The 23,258-nt window shown below is 47.6% G+C and overlaps 1 protein-coding gene across 6 annotated transcripts in view; it reads right to left on the reverse strand.

Moving 5' to 3' along the window:
• TRIM14 (tripartite motif containing 14) overlaps positions 1 to 23,258 on the reverse strand; it is a 58,020-nt gene that overhangs the window by 21,501 nt on the left and 13,261 nt on the right. For 4 of the 6 annotated variants that reach the window (XM_054520346.2, XM_054520347.2, XM_054520345.2 and 1 more), the window contains exons 3-6: positions 16,832 to 17,065; positions 11,808 to 11,970; positions 8,852 to 8,944; positions 3,719 to 4,282 (exon numbers count right to left, since the gene is read on the reverse strand). In XM_054520346.2, coding sequence (XP_054376321.2) covers positions 3,747 to 4,282; positions 8,852 to 8,944; positions 11,808 to 11,970; positions 16,832 to 17,065 — 1,026 coding nt within the window. In that variant the 3' untranslated portion in view covers positions 3,719 to 3,746. Of the gene's footprint in view, positions 1 to 658; positions 4,283 to 8,851; positions 8,945 to 11,807; positions 11,971 to 16,831; positions 17,066 to 23,258 lie in introns of those variants that run through there. The other 2 variants (XM_002820021.6, XM_054520349.2) reach the window with 1 other exon arrangement.

The following is a 23,258-nucleotide window of genomic DNA, read 5'->3' on the forward strand; positions in this document are numbered from 1 at the left end:
TACTTCTCCATTGTCTTTATCCCTTTCCTGCCCTTGGCCTCTGTGTTTAGTTGGCATTGTATAGCAGTCACTCCACGTCAGAGAAAGGATTGGTCAAAGGATCTTGTAGGCAGAAAATGCTGAAAGCACTCCAGAGCAAAGAGAGGGAAATGGCATGTGTTCCTTCTCTGAACAAATACTGAGGGCCATCTTTGTGCCAGGCACTGCTTTAGGCACAGAGGATATGGCCATGAACATGCCCCAATCCCTTCCTCAGAGAACTTCCATTCAGATGGGGGCAGATGCATAAAAATCCATAGCATAGAGATTCAGTCACACAATATGTTGGAAGGTGGTATGTGAGCCAGGCATGCTGGTGTGAGCCTGTAGTCCCAACTACTTAGGAGGCTGAGGCGGGAGGATTGCTTGAGAGCAGGAGTTCAAGCTATAATACTATCTTGGATGGGAACAGGTGGGAGTCAGGGTTTGTTTACACATAAGTGAGAACTTTAATGAGTTATCTTCAGAAGCAGTGAATGCCCCATCCCTGGAGATAGTTAATCGGGGAGCAGCTGACTACTACCAGAAGGCTGCGTAAGGAATAGGATATGAGTAAAGGCCCTTCCGGGTCTGTGTGCTAGGGACTTGAAGCAACATGAACTCCCAGTGAAGACCATGGTTAAAAGGGACATTATTCACATTTTATTAAACCAAATATTAGAAAATTGCTGTCATTTTAAAATATCTGCAAGCAATTTGTCATATCAATAAAGAAATGGCTACAGATTCAAGTCTGAAAGAGAATAAGGTAAGTGATCAGTAACCCTTACAGACATGGAAACCAAGGAAGCCTCAATCCTGTGCTGAGAATATTCTAGTAGCTCCTGCTGCTGCCACATGGCAGCTGGGAATACCAGTAGTCTCCGCACTGGGTCAGTACCGTGCAAACTCCCTTGGGAATGCTGATAAATCCTGGCATGATACAGCACTACATATGTTTTTGTTTTTGTTTTTTCGAGACAGAGTCTTGCTCTGTCCCCAGGCTGGAGTGCAGTGGTGCGATCTCGGCTCACTGCAATCTCTGCCTCCTGGGTTCAAGCAATTCTCTTGCCTCAGCCTCCCTAGTAGCTGGGATTACAGGCATGCACCACCACGCCCGGCTAATTTTTGTATAGGACTATAGTTTTAAGGCAAGTTTATAACCTTTGGCTCATTTGAGCCTCACAGCACTGGTAGGTAGTGCTATTATCCCCATTTTATAGATGGCACTGAGAAGTAAAAGTGACTAGCCCTGGTCACACAATTGATATGGACTGAAACTGCTGCTTTCTGGCTATCACGGGCCTTGACACAGCTAGTTTGTGACCTTTATAGTCTAGCTCTGTCTCTGCTACATGAATCCCAAATTTTTGAATCAAGTTCCCCTCTGGGCCATAAGGCCTCATCTCAGACCCCAAGGAAGGCAGTCCAAAGGTAGATTCAAGTCTCGCAGAGTAACCAGGCACTAGGAAAGCATCATGGGCAGTAGCTCCACGAGAGGGGCCAGAGCACCAGGCACTGGCCAGAGACCAGCTGCATTCACCCTAAGCAGTAGGGCCTGGTGGCCATGAGCACAGACTCCAGCTCCACCACTAGCTGTGCGACCTTGGGCAAATGACTCTGGGTCTCCATTTTGCCATGTGTACAATTGGGAAAACTTTCTACCCCCTAGGGGTGATGAAAGGATCAGACGAGTTTAGTCATAAAGCATTAAAACAGTGCATTATAAACTATTAAGAGCTGTTATTACTTGGCCCCTGCAGCTGTGGGTCTGGAAAGGGGTCTTGGTCATCAGGGATGGACAGGAATGTTGGGGTCAAGTGTATTCATCTTCCCTCTGTCAGGAACGCCCTCTGCCTGTCACAATTCAGTTTGGGCCATTCCTAGTAGAATTAATTTCCCCTTTTTCTCACGATTCCTGCAGCATAGTGCTTTAAAACTCTGTCCAGCCAGAGTTTTAAAGTCTTTGGTTAGAAGTTAAGGCCTTTGCAAGGTTCTGTTTGCCTGGTATTCTGCTACATTGTCTCATATCAAAAGTGCCATTTTTAACTCAAAAACTATTGAAAATTGTCAGTTTTATATGGTTCAAACTAATGCACTGAAAGTCTGTTTAAACCACGAGGATTCGGCGACCTTGGCCTCCCACCAAGCACCTATGAAGATGCTTTAACAGAATATAACTTCAAAACCGTCTAGGGAATTGACAAAACAGGATGCAGAACCTTCAGAATGAAGACACAAATCCCTGGGAAGAGGCCTCCCCCTCCCTGCTAGAGAAGCTGGCCTCCCTGTGAGGGCCTACTGTTCTCTACCTCTGTCACTTCATTCCAGACAGCTGGGCGCTCCGGGTTTCCTTGGCAACATCTGGATCTAAGGGTGCTCTTCCCCTTTTTGTCCCAAGACAGTTGGGAAACACCACCCCCTTTGGTTGCTTAGCAACTGTCACCTGCCGATTCCTTCCCAACATCCCCTGAGAAATGAGTAAGCAGGTTGAAAGCTGGGCCTAAGGGCTGGGCCAGGGGACAGGTCAGATGCTTGCCTGGGAGTGGGTGAACGGGGCACACGTCTGGCCCCCCTATATCACCACGGGGTAACTTTACGCAGCTCTGCTTTCTTTCAGGACCTCAGACTCCCCAAATGAGATCTGGCTGCGTGACCTGTGAGGCCTGCCTAGCTCAGCTCTCCTGTGACTCAGTGATAGGCACCTGATGGTTATTAATTCACTGCTTGGGAGGGAAGGGGCTTTCTGGGAACTTTTCAGGGTGGAGAGAGTATAGGACAAAGCTGCTCTTCCAAAGCCTCCAATTTAGTTGGAAAGACAGTCCCAGATTTGTGGCTCTGACAGTGAGATTCTTGTTCCTTGGTTAGACTTCCTGGCGCAGGTAAGCCTGGGGAAGACTGAGACAGGTGAAAAGACTTTTCTGCATGAATGTGCTGGCAGCAGAGAGGTGTGGAGGTGGAACTATGCGACACATTTCTGACTGGAGAGTCTCTAAGAAGAGTGGTAGGAGCTAGCTGAGGATAAGTAATTTTGGGCAGACTAGACAAGACTTGAATGCTAAGGTGAAGCGCTTGTATTTTTTTTGTTATTTCATGGAAACTCCTGGAAGCCTTTTCATAGCTGAGAGGTTAAGTGAAGTTTTAGGAAGTTCACTCTAGTTTTAGGGTGGAAGATGTGGACTGGGAGAGGGTTCAGACCAGAAACTGCTAAAAAGCTCTTGCAGCTGTTCTGGAGGGAGCTGTGATGTGGACACGCTGAAATCGGTGGGGAAGAAGCGGTAGATTCAAGGGAACTCAAGAGACAGAAGAGTCAGGGCTGGATGATCTCAATCATTCACAAACATTTACTGTGTGCCTACTATGTGCCAGGTTCCTGTGCTGTACGAGGGAGAAGGTTCCCAGGCTGCGGATGATGTATTCAGGATGCTGAGGGCTTACCTGGGGGTATCACTTTGAAGGAACTGGATTAAAGTAGTGTAAGTGATGGTGGGGTGGGGGTGCGGAGGTCTGATGAGAGGGCAGCAGCAGACTTGTTTAGGGCCTGTTTGAAACTAGCCTAGGAGAGGAAACCTTCAAAGCACTGTAGGCGTGATTGGTCGGGGAAAGCTGGGGCAGGGAGAGAGCCCTAAGAAGCAGGCAGTAAGGGGACCAGCCACGCTGATCTAGGTAGATTAGGCGAGACTGGGCAGCTGCGGCGTACCTGGAGGCTGTCACGCCGGTCCTGGCCCCTAGGGCAGCCGGGGGATGCTGATGGCTCCCTCCCAGAGCCGCAGGGCCGGGTAGAGCGGCTCCTGGAAGGTGGAGCGGAAGGTATGCAGGTGGCTCATGCCGCCCGTCACGTCGTAGAAGGCGAGGACGCCGGCCTCGTAGTCCAGGAAGACGCCGAGCCGGTCGAGGTCGTCGCGGTGCCGCAGGCGGCTGCGCTGGCCGTCATGGAAGGCCCAGTACTCGAGGTCGTAGCGCTTGAGGCACCAGGACTGGCGGTTGCAGCCCAGGCGGGCGGCGGCCGAGGCCCCGCGGCGCCGAAGGGAGGCGTAGGCCGCACCCACCCACCAGCCGGCGCCCGCCTCCTGCACGTCTACCTCCCAGTAGTGGCGGCCGGCGGCGAAGCAGTCGCGAGCTAGCACCTGCCAGAGCGCGTCGAACCGCAGCGCGGGCACGGGCCCCAGGCTACCCAGCAGGCCGCAGCGCACAGTCAGGCGGTCGGCGGACAGGCGCAGGCGCGCGTGCATCGTGTCAGGATCCAACGTGGGCGTGCGCGCGTCTGCAGGGGGCGAGACAAGGGACGCACCTGGTGGGCGGGGCCAGCGCGGCGCCCCGCCCCCGGGAACCCACCAACGCACGTGCAAAGCACAAAATGCGAAGCGCGGAAATGGCCCAAGGAGGGAGTGAGAGACCCCTTTAAACCGCGACTGCCCCTGGGGCGGGGGCTTGGGGAAAGGGGAAGCAGAGATCACTCTGCTGCACATCCCTTATACTGTCTGTATTTTGTGCCGTGAAATTTGTTGCCAATTAATACAAATTTAATTAAAAATAATCCTATCACTGTTAACATTAGGGTGTGTGTACTTCCTATCTTTCCCCTCCCCTTGCTGCTTTACAGCTTTTCTTTCTTTCCTTTTTTTTTTTCTTTTTTTGAAACGGAGTCTCGTTCTGTTGCCCAGGCTGGAGCGCAGTGGCGCGATCTCAGCTCACTGCAAGCTCCGCCTCCGAGGTTCAGGCCATTCTGCCGCAGCCTCCGGAGTAGCTGGGACTACAGGCGTCCGCCACTACGCCCGGCTAATTTTTATAGCTTTTCTTAATATTGGTGTCACACTAGACATGCCATTAGGTAATCTGATTTTTAAAATTGATTGATCTACTTTTGAGGCATTTTGACACATCAAATAATATCCTTTCACAAGAGCATTTTAGTGGAGATTCTAAAATTTTCATGTTTGGACACATAAGTTAGTCTTCTATTTTTTGGAATATTTAGTCTGTTTAAAAAGCTTTTGAAACCACTAATACAATTACATTTTTATGTATCTGATTGCTTCTGTAGAATATATTCCTAAAACAGGTATTGCTGAGTCAATGGGTATGATTGTTTTTAAGGCCTTTGATACATGTATTGCAAAACTATCCTCCCCAAAGTTTGTAGTGATTTAAACTCCCATTAACATTTCTCTTTGCATTACACCATGTATGTACACATGAAGTTTTTTTTTTTTTTAAAGTCTGGATCATAGGGTATGTGGATGTTCAGCTTTCATAAACAATGCCAGTTTTCCATGGACATTTGGATCATTTCGGTGTTGCCTGTTGTGACTAATGTTGCTATAACTGTAAACGTGTAAGTTTTCTAAGAAAAAGAGCATTTTTCTAAGAGAAAGAGTTATTTTTAAGATTTTCCCCCTTTTTCTCCTGTCTCCCACTTCCTACTTAGCTCTTTTTTTTTTTTTTTTTTTAAGACGGAGTTTCACTCTTGTTGCCCAGGCTGGAGTGCAGTGGTACGATCTCGGCTCACTGCAACCTCGGCCTCCTGGGTTCAAGCGATTCTCCTACCTAAGGCTCCCTAGTAACTAGGATTACAGGCACCTGCCACCATGCCTGGCTAATTTTTGTATTTTTAGTAGAGACAGCATTTCATCATGTTGGCCAGGCTGGTCTTAATCTCCTGACCTCTGGTGATCTGCCTGCCTCAGCCTCCCAAAGTGCTGGGATTACAGGTGTGAGCCACTGTGCCCTGCCTCTACTTAGCTCTTTAGAAATGTAATTATAACCATTACCTTCCCTTCACCAGATACTCCCTACAGGGCAAACTTATCTACCTACTTAGAGGGTCTAGAACTAGAACTTTCTCCCACCAGGAGATTTCCTTCAGAGACAACAGTCAATTTACAACCTAAAGTACGCCTGTGACAGAACTCTTCCACCTGGACAGCATCTCAAGACAACGGCCACATTACAACCTAGTTCTGCCCTCAGTGGCACCAGCTCAACCACCTGGTAGAAAAGGCATCAAAATGAGTTACACAGACCCCCATCTGCTTGCTCCTCCCCTGCATGCCATTCATACAAAGTCCCCATTTAAAAGCCTCTGCTTTCTGCCCCAAAAGTGAGGCGGTACCGTTAAGGGCAGGAGGAGCCTGTACCTCTTCCCCTAAGCTAAGCTTTGGAATAAAACCACTTTCTTTATACCAGACCTCGCTCTTGTTAATTGAACTCTGCAAAGCGTTGAGCAACTGAACCTGTGTTTCGGTCACATAACATTCTTGTGTAGGTCTTTTGATTCACATATGTATGCATTTCTGTTGGATATATATTAGATATATACGGTGGGAGAAAATGCTGCTCATTATAACCACTTCTATTCAACAATGTTCTAAATGTAGTAGACAGTAAGTCAAGGCACGAAAAAGAAGTGAAAGGCAAGAATAAAGATTGGGGAAATGAAAGATTATTATTCATAGGTGACATGCTTATTTACAGAAAATCCCAAATAATCTGTAGATAGCTTAGAAGTACTAAGTGAATTTATAACAGCCACTCAGTATGTCAATATACAAAAATGAATAAATCACATTGAGTGAAAGAAGCAAAACACAGAAGGGTATAGTCTGAATGATCTACTGAAAGTTCAAAAACAGGTAAAACTAACCTATAGTCCTAGAAGTCTGGAGAGTGGATCCCCTTTGGGGATAGTAAACAAGAAGGCACATGAGGAAGACTTCTGGGGAGTGGAAATTTCCATTTCTTGATCTGAAGGTGGTTATAAAATATGTTTCCTTTTTAAAAAATCATTGAGCTGATTGAGCTGCACATTTGATTTGTGCATTTTTTTTTTTTTTAAGACGGAGTCTTGCTCTGTTGCCAGGCTGGAGTGCAGTAGTGCAACCTTGGCTCACTGCAACCTCCGCCTCCCGGGTTCAAGTGATTCTCCTGCATCAGTCTCCTGAGCAGCTAGGACTACCGGTGCATGCCACCATGCCCAGCTAATTTTTGTATTTTTAGTAGAGACTGGGTTCCACCATGTTGGCCAGGATGGTCTTGATCTCTTGACCTCGAGATCCACCCGCCTCGGCCTCCCAAAGTGCTGGGATGAGCCACCGCACCGCACCCAGCGATTTGTGCACTTTTCTTTACGCATGTTATATTTCAACTAAAGTTTACTTTAAAAATTCATGTCCAGTGTAAAAAGAAAATAAAATTTCAGGACTTTCCAAATTTACTATGCCAAGGGGAAAAGTTAAGCCCTGGAAACTAAGTCACATAACGTGGCTGTTTTTCTTCTCTGGTGCGTGACCATTACTTTCTGACTTTTGTGTTGAGATGTTATACATTAACCAGACTCCCTATTCTTCATTCAAACCCACACTAAATGACATTGGCTACAGAGACCCTTTTGATTGTTACCTGTTTTCAATCGGATGTTAACCCCTTAGGGTGCAATCAATAGTAGCCAATCAAATCTTAAATCAGTATGTTATTTATTTATTTATTTATTTATTTATTTTTGAGACGGAGTCTCACTCTGTCACCCAGGCTGGAGTGCAGTGGTGTGATCTCGGCTCACTGCAACCTCCACCTCCAGGTTCAAGTGATTCTCCTGCCTTAGCCTCCTGAGTAGGTGGGATTATAGGCACCTGACACCACACCCAGCTAATTTTTGTATTTTTAGTAGAGACAGCGTTTCACCATGTTGTGCAGGCTGGTCTCGAACTGCTGACGTCAAGTGATCCACCTGCCTTGGGCTCCCAAAGTGCTGGGATTACAGGTGTGAGCCACCGTGCCTGGCCTTTAAATCAGTATGTTAGCCTTTGTATGGAAAATGTAAATCTATTCAGTGCCTCTGTTTTGATATTCACTGTCCCCCTCCCAACACCAGGAGCACTGATCACCATTCTTTGGTTTCCTTCTGTCTCCTGATGGTTACTTTGCACTTGAATAAACTCTGCTAACTGGATACTGAGCCTTCTTTAGATTGAGTCTTCTTTAGGTTGACACCCAGTAATTCCACTTTGAGAAATTACTCCTAAAAAATAACCTGAAAATGAGGTATGGTGTGTTCATTCTCTCATTCATTAATTCAACAAATGTGTACAAGAATGGACGTTTATTACAGCATTGTTTTAGAAATGAAAATGTAAACATCCAACATTATGAGACTGGCTAAATATGACACGTTCATTCAATGCAATGCCATGCGACCTCTAAAAATAATGATAAAAATGAGAAATTAGCTGGGCATGGTGGCACACACCTATAGTCCCAACTATGAGGGAGGCTGAGGTGGGAAAATCATTTGAGCCCAAGAGGTCGAGGCTGCAGTGAGCCATGACTGCACCGCTGCACTCCAGAGCAAGACTCTGTCACACACACACACACACACACACACACACACACACACAGTGATAATATTAGCTGGGCACAGTGGCTCACTGTATAAATCCCAAATATATATGTTCATAATATATCAGTAAATGAAAACAGATGACAAAACAGTACGTATAGTATGACACCACGTTTGTAAAATAAAAAGATATATTAAATATATCATTATATGCATATTAGATGTGCTAAAAAAAAGCTAAAAGGACAAATAATAATAGCAGTTATTCACAGAAGAGGGATTATGAGTAACTTTTTTCTTTTGTTTTCTAATTTTTCTACAATGAAAAATTATTGTTTTACTTGCCTTTAATAATAAACATTTTTTAAAAAACAAATTCTTAAAAAAAATAAATTCTAATGAGAAGAAAAGAGGGACCTCCATTTCCATGATCCTCCTCCACCCAACATCCCACCGTCTCCACCGTCTCCACCCTATCCCCACTCCCGGGGGTCTTACATTTCAGGAATAGCGATCGCTCTGGTGAGGGGCTGGTTTTCAACAAGGTACCTGGCTTGGTGCTGGAAGGGTCTGAAAGCTGGCAGTTCATGCCTGTAAGGAATTGTTGAGAAATGAGCACCTGGAGCTCATGCAAGCAGACAAATAAGACATGCTAAAAATATCACACAACTGGAGATGCGCGTAATCTCGCCCAAGAGCCAGGCAGATTTAAGGGATTTATGTAAATTCACAGGGACAGGAAAACCCCAGGATGATGAGGCTGGTATGGGAGAGTCCTAAATAGGAGGAGGAGCTGAGGCGCGAACAACTACTGGATCCAACACTCAAGGATGGGCGGCGACTCAGGGAAGATGTACAGATTCCAGGGTAAAGATGGAAAACAGGAAAGTAGAGCTGAGTCCTCAGGAAGGTCTGAGTGCTCAGAAAGAAAGGAGGGGAGTCTATCTCAACAAGCGGGCACAGCAGGGGAACCCAGGGCCCTTGGCACTTGCTGTGCTCTCTGCCTGGAGAGCCTCCCCACACCCTTCCCCCCTTGCCCAGGTTGCCTCCTTCCCAGCTGTTGGGGCTGGAGCTCACTCAGCACCTCTGCAGAAGTGCCTTCCGCCCCCAACACTCCCAGCACTCATCACAGGGGCCTGTAGAGATCTGTGGGAAGCCCACCTGCAGGCTGTTTAAATCAAGTTTTGCCTAAAGCTCCTCCTTACATCTTTTAAGTTCGGCCTAAATATTTTTCTGTACGTTGTGAACAATAACAAGTGGAGGTGTAAACAGACCGTAGCCTGCACTTGTGCCAATCACCAAGTTTTGGCCAATCAGATGCAGCCAACTGTTCGAATTGTGTTCAAATTTGGCGAACGCCGAGCTGTAACCAATCCAGCTGCTTCTGTACCTCACTTCTGTTTTCTGTACCTCGCTTTCCTTTTTCTGTCCCTAAATCTTCTTCCACCACGTGGCTGTGCTGGAGTCTCTGAGTGCACTGTGGCTCAGAGGGCTGCCAGATTCATGAATCCTTCATTGCTCATTTAAACTCCTTTAAATTTAATTTGGCTGAAGTTGTTCTTTCATCAAGGCAAAAGCCTCTCCCCTCTCCCCAGAACTCTAGAATCATAGGTCCTAATGCCGAGGCGATACCACTACATGGGAAGTCCAACTTTTCAAATCTAACAGGTTCACTTCATTCCCTCCAGTCCTAAATGCTCTTTCTCACTTCAGAAAATGACAGTTTCCTTCTGCGAGTTGCCCATGTCAAAATCCTTGGATTCTGATCTCTTTCCTCTCTCTCCTGTGACCCTATGTCCACTCCTGTTGTCCCCATTGCTGCTCTTTCGATATGGCCAGCTCACTCCCATCGCACCTCAGGACCTCCACCCTTGCTTTTCCCTCTGTCTAGAATACCTCCCCCAGATGTAACAGCAGCAGCAATCAAAATCACCAAGATGTACGTGGTGCTTATTATGCCTGAGTGCTATATGTGTAAGAGCTCATTTAATCCTCACAGCAGCCCAGGACAGGCGACTGCATTATGGTCTCCACTTTACAGATGCAGAAACAGAGGCATGGAAAAGGGAGGAGCCATGTCCAAGATGGCAGGGTTCAGCAGGGTTCCAAGTGGTAGACCTCGGATAGGAACCCAGGAGGCCTAGCTCCAGAGGTCGTGCCTATGACCACTGTGCTCTCTGGCCCTTCAGACCCACAGAACCTGCAGAATGAACACTTCCTTTGGGCCACCTTGAGTGTCCCCTTCTCAGAGGCCTTCCCAACTGCTTATATAAAACAGCTCCTCCTCCTTGTCACTTTCCTGTCTTCCATGCTGCCCTGGTTTATTATTATTATTATTATTTTATTATTATTATTTTTGAGACGGAGTCTTGCTTTGTCACCCAGGTTGAAGTACAGTGGCATGATCTCAACTCACTGCAACCTCCACCTCCCAGGTTCAAGCAATTCTCCTGCCTCAGCTTCCCGAGTAGCTGGGATTACAGGTGCATGCCACCATGCCTGGCTAATTTTTGTATTTGTAGTAGAGATGGGGTTTCACCACGTTGGCCAGGCTGGTCTTGAACTCCTGACCTCATCATCCACCCATCTCAGCCTCCCAAAGTGCTGGGATTACAGGCGTGAGCCACCACGCCCGGCCTTTATTATTCTTTATAGCAGTTCCTGTCACCTGACATGTTTGTGTACTGTCTGTCTTCCCCTATGAAGACTGAGCACCAAAAGAGGAGAAGGAGCTTTGTTTTGTGCCCTGCTATGCCTGGCACATAAGAGGGGCTTGATAAATGTTCTGAATGAATCATGATAGCAGAGGTGAATGAATGAATGAATGAATGCATGAATGAATCAAAGAACAGGTATTTTTAAGTACATGTTTTGTGCCAGGCCCTGGGGGGACCTCAGAGTTGGACCTAAAGCTGGTTTCTGCCCTTCACGTGCTTACAAGGGGCAAGGAGCGGGTCCATGTATCCACTTCATGAGCACCCTCTAGCAGGACATGGGCAGGCCCTGGAGCGGGAAGGGAGAGGGGAGATGGCTAAAGGAGAGAGTGAGTCAGGACTGGGCTGGCAGGAAAGGGCTTCCCAGGTGGGCGCAGCTGTGCCAGTCTGCCTCGAAGGGGTGCCAGGCCTTGGCCCCAGCCAGAGGAAGAGGACGAGGAAGAGTTGGTCATTCCAGCTGGGAGCCCAGAGCAAGGCTGAGATGTGGCAGGCTCCCAGGAGCAATCTGAGAGGCAGAAGCAGGGCAGTGTGACTGGAGAAGGGCAGGTCTCAGTCTCAGGAAGGGTTGGAGGTGAAGTGGCGAGGGTGGGTTGGGCACCAGGCCCAGGAGCCCCTGACCGCCCAGCCAAGGTCCTCAGTGTGGGAGAGACAGGATGTAGGGAGATGATCTTTGCATTCGCCTCTGGGCTAAAGGACACTAGGGGAGTTAAGAACACAAAGTTGGTCACTTGGCGACTTACTTTCCTTAAGGCGAATGTCCAATGGCGTCTGTAATGTATTCTGCACGGCTTCCACGAGGCCCTTAAATAAGCTCTTGACGGGCTCAAAGGAGAGGGGCACGGGATGGCACAGCTCCCCGAGGCTCATCTGCTGCTGCATCTCCTGCTCGGTGGCTGTGTATGCCTGTGTGGGCACACGGGGGTGAGGGTGGCTCTGGGAGATGCAGGCAGCATCCCAGCCTCTTGTGCTGCACCCAGGAACAAACCCATACCAGCATGCCCAGGCTCCACCTTGGCCTGGCACCTATGGTCAGCCCAGGCCATGCCGCAGGAGCAGAGCCCTGGAGGGACCATATGGCATCCCTGACGTGGGAGCCATGAGGAGGTACGGTTTTTCAGTGCTGGCACTGGGGATTCCTCCCTCTCCATCCCTCTTCCTTTCCTTCCTTCGTTCTGTGTTCATTGAAGCCTACTCTGTGCCAGCTATACACGCAGAAGGCGGGGTCAGGCTGACACGGGGCCCTTCCCAGAGAGGCTTCAGCCTCACACACACTGCACCACAGGTCTGCCTCGGGTGTGTGAGGGTGAGAGGTCAGTCTCCCTGGGGAAGGAGCCCCTGGAGCTTATTCAAAGGTGGAGCAGGAAACCGTGTTCTAAGAAGGCTGCCAAAGGCCAGCAAGGTTCAGCTGCAGTGCTGACTGAGGGGGTGTGGCCACCGCAGGGCACATGTGTCCTGTTTTGTGCCTGGACAGCCCCTCTTCAATACCTTCCTGTGGTATGTGGCTTCACTAAGGAGAAGCTAGAAAACCCCCTCTCCCAGATCCCTTTGCACCTGTGCTGCAGGAGTGTGACCAGACGCCTCCAAGCCAAAGTGTGGATTTGGAAATGAGGGTGAAGGTAGTGATGGTGGCATGTGGTGCTCAGGGACAGCAGTGGTGGGGGCTCTGGTCAGTGGTGTGAGTGGTGATGTCTTGCCCAGCAGAGGTGCCGTGGGGCCTATACTGGCACCAACCCCTGCTGGAGTCTGGACTTCATTCCTGCTGCCCATCTTCCATCCCGATTCTCTGGCCCTCCTGGAGATCCTATGAGCTATCTCATACTCTTCCATAAACTCCTTTCTTGCTTAAAACAGTTCCAGTGGATTCTCATGTTTGCAGGTAAGAACCAGGGCTGCATTTTCTGAAGCGCTGTCCTGGCCAGGAGTTGGAAGGAAGCTGACTGCCTCAGGTGATCAGGCTTGGCTGGCAGTGGCAGTGCTGCCCACCTGAGAAGGGGTGGACAGATGGGGGCCTCAGGAGGGAGGGAGGGTGGCCTAGCACTTGGCTGTTGGGCAGGGGCAGGTCCCACCTGGCAGCATGCTGTACATTGCAAGGGGGCTGTGAGATGGCCTGCAAGCCCCATTCAGCCTAGGAGGCCAGGAGTCTAGAGTCCAACCTCATTTTGGTGGGGAACCAGGCCTAAGGTCACACCCAGAGCGCTGGAATGGAGCTGGCCAGGGGAGACCCAGCACTAGCAGGAAGTCCAGGGTAGGCAGGGAGCAGCTCCGGGGAGGTGAGAGGGGGCTCAGAGGGCAGATGAGTAGGGTAGGATGAGGGGTCGATAGAGGACACATGGCACCACCTGGTAACCCCAAACTCCAGCAGCTAGCACCAGGCCTGACACACAGGTTCTCAAAACATATGTATGATGGAATAAATCAATGCATGAAACCAAGCACAGCCACTTTTTGCCTTTGCAGACTCAGAGAACAGAAACCCCAGCCCTTCATCTCTCAGGCCAGAAACTCAGGCATCATCTCGGGATTCCTCCTACTCATTCTCCAATTCCAATCTTCATTCCTGTGGCATCTCTTGGCCTGCCTGTTTCTCCCCATCCCCACTGCCCCTGTCTTGGTCCAGGCCACCATCATCTCTCTCCTGGACATTGTGGCCTCCTCCCAAGTTCGCTTCCAGCCTCCCATCCTGGCCTCCTCTGTCCATCTTCCACTCTCTCTAAAGTGACTTTTCTAAAGCACTAATCTGACCATGTGAATGCTTTCATCCCTCAGTTCAAAACACTCCCCTGGGCTGGGTGCAGTGGTTCACACCTGTAATCCCAGCACTTTGGGAGGCCAAGGTGGGCGGATCACTTGAGGTCAAGAGGTTGAGACCAGCCTGGCCAACATGGTGAAACCCTGTCTCTACTAAAAATACAAAAATTAGCTGGGCATGGTGGCACGTGCCTGTAGTCCCAGCTCTTCAAGGGGCTGAGGCAGGAGAATCCCTTGAACCTGGGAGGCAAAGTTTGCAGTGAGCTGAGATTGAGCCACTGCATTCTAGCCTGGGCAACAGAATGAGACCCTGTCTCAAAAACAAACAAACAAACAAACAAACATTCCTGTCTCCTATCTCATTACAGGACAAAGTCTGAACTCCATGGCACATAGGGCCTTCATGAACTATCTATGGCCTATGGATCCAGCTGTGTCTCTCAATCCCCCCAACCTTATACCCCCACCCCTCCTCAAGTCAGGCTGCACCCCAACTGGTTCCCAGCCTGCCAAGCTCTCACATGTACACAGTTCCTGTCTGTCCTCTTTGCGTCCTCTCTCTATATAGTGTGCTCCTACTCATTGTCCAGCACCCAGCCCTACCATCACCTCTTCCTAGAAGTCTTCCCAGACTGCATCCTTCTCCCAGCCAGAGAGTGTCAGACATTTCTTGGACATAATTTCGCTAGCTTCATATTTACACAATTGTTTAAGCTGTATTGTAAATAACTGTTTCTGAGCAAGTCTCCCCACCCAACTGTGAGCTCCTAATGTCCAGCAAGTGGTCTGGCTCAGTATGTATTGATGAATAAACGAATGAACACATAGAAGGTGGGAATGGTGAATGATTAAAATCAGTAGCTTTGGCACAAGAGAATTTGGAAAAAAAAGATGACAAACCCTGAAACCGTTTTCTGATGTGAGAATAGCATGCTTCTCCATGGAAGGATTCCTTTGTATTCCATAGCCTTAAAAATGACCATTATTTAAAGAGACAATTAAATGTATCACTTTGTGCATCTTTGCCCCTCTCAAAGCACAATACCCATTATGCCTAGGAAAGCACCTCATCCAGAATTTGGCTCAAACAGCTGACAGTGAGACACAGGCTGAACCGACTGAGGCCACATAAAGACACAAGAGTGGAAATCCCCAGCTGGGGACTGGCTTGGCTAGTTTTGTGTTGACTGGCTTATTTGTCTGTCTTATTTTCCAGCCAGAGCCCATACTAATCTGTGGTTAGAGTTGGGGCCACTTTTAGTTGTACCCTGCCTTGTCCCACAGCCTTTAAAATGTCTTGCGAAGGTCCTCTAATAAGGCAAGGTTTTTCTTTATAGCGAGAAAAATGAAGCAGAGAGAAAATTAGACACAAAGTGTTTGCCATGAAGCTTTAGTCTGGTTAGTCTAAGCAGATTTGGCTCTGAACTTCCCAAAGCAAAGAAGGAAACAGTAGGAGCTCTATTAGTGGAAAAGCAATTCTAGTGCAGAAGTGACTGCACAGGGATATTGACACCAGACAAGAGTTTCTTCCACAGTTCCCTAAAGACAGGAACACCATCGGCTGGGCGCGGTGGCTCACGCCTAGAATCCCAGCACTTTGGGGGGCCGAGGGGGGCGGATCACGAGGTCAGGAGATTGAGACCATCCTGGCTAACATGGTGAAACCCCATCTCTATTAACAAATACAAAAAATTAGCTGGGCGTGGTGGGGGGCGCCTGTAGTCCCAGCTACTCGGGAGGCTGAGGCAGGAGAATGGCGTGAACCCAGGAGGCGGAGCTTGCAGTGAGCTGAGATCACGCCACTGCACTCCAGCCTGGGTGACAGAGCAAGACTCCATCTCAAAAAAAAAAGTAGCCAGAAACACCATCCTCAACAACATGCTTTCCCTAAATGTAGCAATTAGTATCCCAGGGGCTAGTTCTTTTTTTTTTTTTTGAGACAGAGTCTCCCTCTGTTACCCGGCCTGGAGTGCAGCGGCACGATCTCGGCTCACTGCAACCTTTGCCTCCCCGATTCAAGTGATTCTCCCACCTCAGCCTCACAGGTGCACGCCATCACGCCTGGCTGATATTTGTATTTTTAGTAGAGAGGTGGTTTTGCCATGTTGGTCAGGCTGGTCTTAAACTTCTGGCCTCAAATGATCTGCCACAGGGGCTATTTCTTAGACTCTTCCTCAACAAAGCCCAGTGGCCAAGGAGTACCATTGAGCCAACTGTGACTCAGTCTTTGAAATGTGCTCAGTAGCTGCAAGGACACCTGCCTTTTCAGGAGGGGTGTCTCAATTTAAGACTATAAAGGCAGACTGGTTGCGGTGGCTCACGCCTGTAATCCCAGCACTTTAGGAGGCTGAGGCGGGCGGATCACCTGGGGTCAGGAATTCAAGACCAGCCTGACCAAAATTAGCCAGGCATGGTGGCACATGCCTGTAATCCCAGCTACTCAGGAGGCTGAGCCAGGAGAATTGCTTGAACCCAGGAGGCAGAGGTTGTGGTGAGCTGAGATCGCGCCACTGCACTCCCGCCTGGGCAACAAGAGAGAAACTCCATCTCAAAAAAAAAAGACTATACAGGCAGAGGGCCAGGCAAGGTCCCTTGTGGGTTTAGAGTCAGACAGACCTAGACAGACAGCCAGACCTGATACCAGCTCTGCTACCTACCTGCTGTGTGAGAGCAGGTGAGTCACTTCACTGAGCCTCATTTTCTTGTTTATAAAATGGGGTGAGCCCACTTTGCAGAGTTCTGGTGAATATTAGTGCTAAGCTACACAGTGCTCAGAACACAGGGGCCTTTGAAATTGGTGGCTGTTAATATTATTGAATTAGCTCAAGATGTGTATTATCCTCCTAACAATGTATATTCTCTTGACCACCTGTGTGGAGGCAAGACAGTCTATATGGTGACAAGACAACAGTCCGTGTACTTGCTTAGTGTGTCAATACTGTGCTCAATGCCACAATACTTGAGATGAAGTGTGGGTGGCAGGTGGCAGCTGTAAGAGGAGTGACCCCAGCAATACCTGAAGCTTCCGGACAGGATCGGGCTCCTGGCCAATACTCCAGACCCTGTTGGAGAGATCATTCATGACGTCAAGTTGCTCTCTGCAAGAGTCAGCTTGTTCCCTGTACACCTGGAGGGCAAGCTGCGTGTTTTTATCAATGAAGTTCTTGGCCAGCGCTTCCTCTTCGTCAAGTAGTAATCTGAGTTCAGTGAATTTCCCCTTCAGCCAGGTTTTACTTGACTCTGCATTAGCCTAAAAACAGAAAAGCCAGTTGCAGATGACATGTCTGCCAACCAGGAAATCCAGAATAATCAACATGAAAAATATTATGACATCTGAAATGTGAGTTCAGTAAAGTGGCCAGTCAGACACAAGATCAACTTATAAAAACCAAAGCTTTCCTAAGCACCAGCCATCACCAATCATAAAATGCACGGAGAAATAAAGATCCTTTTGAAAATGGGAGAAAAAATAGCAAAATATGTGGAAATAAACCTAATACAAAACCATATTCGTGACTGGGAGGGTTGATTACTATAAAGTCACTATTTGTCTCTAAATTAGTCTATAAATTTGATGAAATTCTAATCAAAATCTTAACATGCTGATTAAAAATTATTAAATCATTAGGAGAGAGAATAAGCATAAGAAAAGCCAAAATTGCTTTAAAAAATCAATAAAGAGAAAACTAATAAGAGGTTATCTGCCTTATCTGCCTTACCTGATAACAAACCAATAAATCTACAGGATCTAAAACCATGTGGCTCAAGCATAGATAAGAGGCCAAAAGTACAAAATAAAGAGTTTTTAAAAGAACTCAAATTATATATAGAAACGTATATATGTGTATGTGTGGTGTAACAGTGGCATTTTAGAATAAATTTTTGTATTTTTTGTACTAAAAATATAAAAATGAAAATAATTAAAATAATATGAGATTTTCCACAATAAAAGGTTAAGGAAAACAAACAAAAGAGAAGGTCCAGTTAAACTAAAACACTGTACATAAAGCCCAAAGAATAAATCAATTAGATGAAATACAAAATGATTTTTATTTATTTATTTATTTATTTTTATTTTTTGAGAAGGAGTTTCACTCTTGTCCAGGCTGAGTGCAGTGGTGAGATCTTGGCTCACAGCAACCTCTGCCTCCCAGGTTCAAGCGATTCTCCTGCCTCAGCCTCCTGAGTAGCTGGGATTACAAGCACGCACCACCACACATAGGTAATTTTGTATTTTTAGTAGAGACGGAGTTTCACCATGTTGGTCAGGCTGGTCTTGAACTTCTGACCTCAGGTGATCCACCTGCCTCAGCCTCCCAAAGTGCGGGATTACAGGCATGAGCCACCATGCCCTGCCCAGAGAATAGTTTTTGATCATTAGATTGGGAGACTTTTAAGAGATTGAAATACAGTCTGTAAGGGTATGTGAAGTAGGGCATTTATATAAACTGTGGGTGGTAGGGTCTATTGGTACTTCGCTTTTAGAGGACAATATGACAATAGCTATCAATTTTTTTTTTTTCAGACGAAGTTTTGCTCTCGTCGCCTAGGCTGGAGTGCAATGGCAAGATCTCGGCTCACTGCAACCTCCGCTTCCCGGGTACAAGCGATTCTCCTGCCTCAGCCGTGTAGCTGGGACTGCAGGTGGCCATCACCATGCCCGGCTAATTTTTGTATTTTTAGCAGAGACAGGGAGTCACTGTTGGCCAGGCTGGGTCTTGAACTCCTGACCTCAGGTGATCTGCCTGCCTTGGTCCCCCAAAGTGCTGGAATTACAGGCATGAGCCATTGCGCCTGGCCTCAAAGTTTTAAATACATTTATTCTTTCATGCAGCAATTCCTCTTACTTTACTTATATCCTAGAAAATGCTTTCACATGTGCATTAAGATTTATGTACCAAGATTCTCAGTATATAGCTTCTACACATAGAGAATAGAATTAGGCGGGTGTGGTGGTAGGTGTCTGTAATCCCAGCTACTTGGGAGGCTGAGGCTTGAGAATCACTTGAGCCCGGGAGGTGGAGGTTGCAGTGAGCTGAGATCCGGCCGCTGCACTCCAGCCTGGGCGACAATGCGACTCTGACTCAAAAAAAAAAAAAAAAAGAAAAAAATATTGAAAAATGGGCGTCACTAGCAGAAACAGAAACAACAGCAGTGGGGAGCGAATGTTCTGAGAAATAGGGTCAACCACAAACAGCTCACTAGCACTCAAGCATCCTGTTACAAGCACTCAGCTCACAGTCCACCTGCACCCAGGCATCCTGTCTGCAAGCATTCAGCTCAAGCTGCACAACCTTAGAAAACTCCGCCTCCAGCCCCTGCCTCTTTGCAGACAGTCTTCTTTCTGCCGTCTCACCCGTTGCTCCCTTTTCTCTAAATAAATCTGCCTTTCTAAACTCAATACTGTTTTGGTAAATTATTTTATCCCCCTGTGCACCAGCCTCAGACAGTTGTTAACCATGACATATTTGGCACAATTTTCAATATGGGACGTGTATATCGGTTCATTATATAAATTGTCCTACATTCGTACAATGAAATAATTTATAGCGATTACAAAGAATGCAGTGTGCTGATGCATGCTAAACATGGATGAACCTTGAAGACATCATCCCCAGTGAATTAAGCCAGACACAAAAGGACAAATAATTTATCATTCCGCTTATGTGAAATATCTAGACCAGGCAAATTCATTGAGACAGAAAGTAGAGTCGACGTTACCAAAGGCTGGGAGAGGGGAAATGGGGAGTAATTGCTTGATGGTTTCAGAGTTTCTATTTGGGATAATGAAAAAGTTTTGGAAGTAGACACAGGTAATGGCTGTACAACATTGTGAATATAATTTTTTTTTTTTTTTTTTTTCGAGACGGAGTCTCGCTGTCGCCCAGGCTGGAGTGCAGTGGCACAATCTCGGCTCACTGCAGGCTCCGCCCCCTGGGGTTCACGCCATTCTCCTGCCTCAACCTCCCTAGTAGCTGGAACTACAGGCGCCCGCCACCACGCCCGGCTAATTTTTTGTATTTTTAGTAGAGACGGGGTTTCACTGTGTTAGCCAGGATGGTCTCGATCTCCTGACCTCGTGATCCGCCCGCCTCGGCCTCCCAAAGTGTTGGGATTACAGGCGTAAGCCACTGCACCCGGCCCGTGAATATAATTCATACCACTGAATTGAATACTTTAAAATGGTTAAAATGGCAAATTTTATGTTATATATATTTTATCACCATAAAAAAAAAAGAAGAAAATATAACAACAAAAACAATGCAGTAGGCTGGGCGCGGTGGCTCACGCCTGTAATCCCAGCACTTTGGGAGGCTGAGGCGGGCAGATCACAAGGTCAGGAGTTCAAGACCAGCCTGGCCAAGATGGTGAAACCCTGTCTCTACTAAAAATACAAAAAAATTAGCCGGTCGTGTGGCGGGCGCCTGTAATCCCAGTTACTCAGGAGGCTGGGGCAAAGAATTGCTTGAACCCAGGAGGCGGAGGTTGCAGTGAGCCGAGATCATGCCACTGCACTCCAGCCTGGGCAACAGAGCGAGACTCCGTCTCCAAAAACAAACAACAACAACAAAAAACAATGCAGTAGACCTATATGTCCTGGCAGGGAAAGTTCTCCAAAAAAAAAAAAAAAAACAGGTGAAAAAGAACAAGCTGCAGAATAATATATGCAAGATGATCCAAATTTATGTAAAACATAATAAAACAAAACCTGTATATGGATGTACGTATACATCTATATATTTGCAAGTGCAATTAAAATGTTTGTTAGTAGTGGTCATATTTCGCAAGAGGCATGGGATTGGGGGTAAGGGAAAAGAGAGGCTCTCGCTTTGTACTTTATATAGTTCCATACTATACCATTGTTTAAATTTTTAAAAATGACCATTTGTTCATGTATTATTTATACAATTAAAAAACACTAAAGCTGGACATGGTGGCTCACACCTGTAATCCCAGCACTTTGGGAGGCCGAGGCAAATGGATCACGAGGTCAGGAGATGGAGACCATCCTGGCCAACATGGAGAAACCCTGTCTCCACTAAAGATACAAAAAATTAGCCGGGTGTGGTGGCGGGCACCTGTAGTCCTGGCTACTCGGGAGGCTAAGGCAGGAGAATCACCTGAACCCGGAAGGCAGAGGTTTCAGTGAGCCAAGATTGCACCACTGCACTACAGTCTGGCGACAGAGCAAGACTCCGTCTCAAAAAAAAAAAAAAAAAAAAATTAAACATAGGCCAGCTCCCTTCCTCAGCCCAAACATCTGCACAGTCCACATAGCAGAATGACCCCAGCACCCAGCCAGTCACGAGGGGTGGGCAGGCTCCCGTGATACCATGTTCTCAGGGGGACAGTATGTGGTTTCACAGCAAACAGGAGATGAGTTCTCTAATCTGTGTTTCCTATCCAATGCTCCAGGCAGCGGATAGGTTCAGAGGCTAGCTCATACCACACACCTATGGATTATAGTTTTAAGCTAGCCTGGGAATTAGTCCACATTTATATGGTTGCAATGGGTCAATGAGCCTGGACACAAATATATATTTACTGAATGACCAAATGAAGAAAATAAAATGTATTTCAAACTCTTGATTTATGAACACATGTTGAAGCAACGTAAGTACACAGAGGACCTTTGCAGAGAAACCAAGAGAGCAAATATCTCCTCCCAACCAAATTACATTCCAAGCAGTTTTTATAGATCCACTTTGTAAAGTAGAAAATACAAAAGAAGCTTCATGACACTATACCTTGTACTAACTCTCAGCACAGTGGCAACCAATATGGAAAACAGCCACCAGAAAAGACTTCTTGTATAAGCAGATGAGGCTGATTATGCAATATGGTCAGAAAGGGGTAGAGAGAGAGAGGGAAGGGGAGAGAGAGAAAGAGCGTGAGAGAATATCCTGGTCATGAAACAAGGAAGTACGCCATCTGATTTGGGTCCCATTGGTTCAAAGTGAAACTGGATCCCAGCTGAACTGGGCTGGGCTTTGAAGAGAGCTGGTGGCTGGGTGAGGGCCTAACAGAGTCTAGCTGAGCAGGGTCTAAGGACTGTGGAAGAGAAAGAAGCTGAACAGCCATGAAGCCCTGGTCAGGGAAGGCCGGGGGATTTTGCACTCAGAGTGTGGGCTGTTGTGTGAATCCACCCCTGGGTCCTGTGGAGAGTGAGGAGATGAAAGGAGGGTGCTGTTTTGCTGGAAACTCAATATGACTTCCAACAACCCTCCCATGGATGCCTCTCATGGGATGCACCACCAGGGAAAGGAGGCATGCTGTCCAACCTTGCCCAGACCATGTTAGCATGGGGACTCTTTAGACTCTGCTATGGTGGCAATGGCAGGCAGGAAGAGGCAGGAGTGGCCATGCCCAGCAGGGGCAATGGACACCAGTGGCATTGTCAGCAGCATGGCCTGGCAGAGTCCCCATCTTTTCGTTCCCAGTCTGGCAAAGGCTGGTTCATGTCCCCCCACTGGTCCCTTGATCCCAAGCCATGGCTCAGTCCCTACAGCTCCTGTGGGTCACAGAGAAAGGCACGGAGCCAGCGACTGAGGCTCTTTATTCCACCCGCAAGGGTTCTGGGTCTGGTGCCAGGCTGGGCCCTTGGGTCTCAGGCCCATTTCCTGCCCATCCCCGGCTCTGCTCTGTAGGACAGAGGGGCTGAACCCCGCAGACTGCATTTTCAGGATCACTTGACGTCAGGAGTTCGAGACCAGCCTGGCCAACATAGTGAAACCCGATCCCTACTAAAAATACAAAAATTAGCTGGGTATGGTAGTGGGCACCTGCAGTCCCAGAAATTCAGGAGGCTGAGGCAGGAGAATTGCTTGAACCCAGGAGGCGGAGGTTGCAGTGAGCTGAGATCACGCCACTGTGCTCTAGCCTTGGCAACAGATCAAGACTCCGTCTCAAAAAACAAACAAACAACAAATAAACAAACAAATTCACTGATGCCAAAACCAAAGAGGAAACACAGTGTGAGTGACCTGGCAGGAGCTGAAGCTAAGTGACCTGGAAGGAGTGGAGCCAGAGGTGCATGCATGCAGATGAAAGCCACACCACAATGGGGCCTGGCCATCCAGGGGGAGCACAGGGTACCTGGCCACATTCCAGCTGAGAGTGGAAAGGAGTGACATGCATCAAGTCAGATCCAAAAAGAGCTGCTCCATCCATCAACTAGCACCAGAAAAACTCCACCCGCTGGCCCAGGGAAAAGAAGAGGAATCTAGTCATCCATCCAGGGTCACAGGTGAAAAGAAAATCACCAGCAAAACAAATAAAACAACAGTTTTGCATTAAGCAGGGTTGGAGTCCAAATTCATGGAAACTCAAAACTGAAAAATAATATGAAAATGAGTCTGGAGCTACTGAAACTCATAGCATCTCCTGAAGATGCTCAGGTCACAGTGCTCTGAAGGGGCACACTCACAATCCACGGTGTATTG

Source organism: Pongo abelii, chromosome 13, assembly GCF_028885655.2.
Source record: "Pongo abelii isolate AG06213 chromosome 13, NHGRI_mPonAbe1-v2.0_pri, whole genome shotgun sequence".
NCBI classification, from domain to species: Eukaryota; Metazoa; Chordata; class Mammalia; order Primates; family Hominidae; genus Pongo; species Pongo abelii.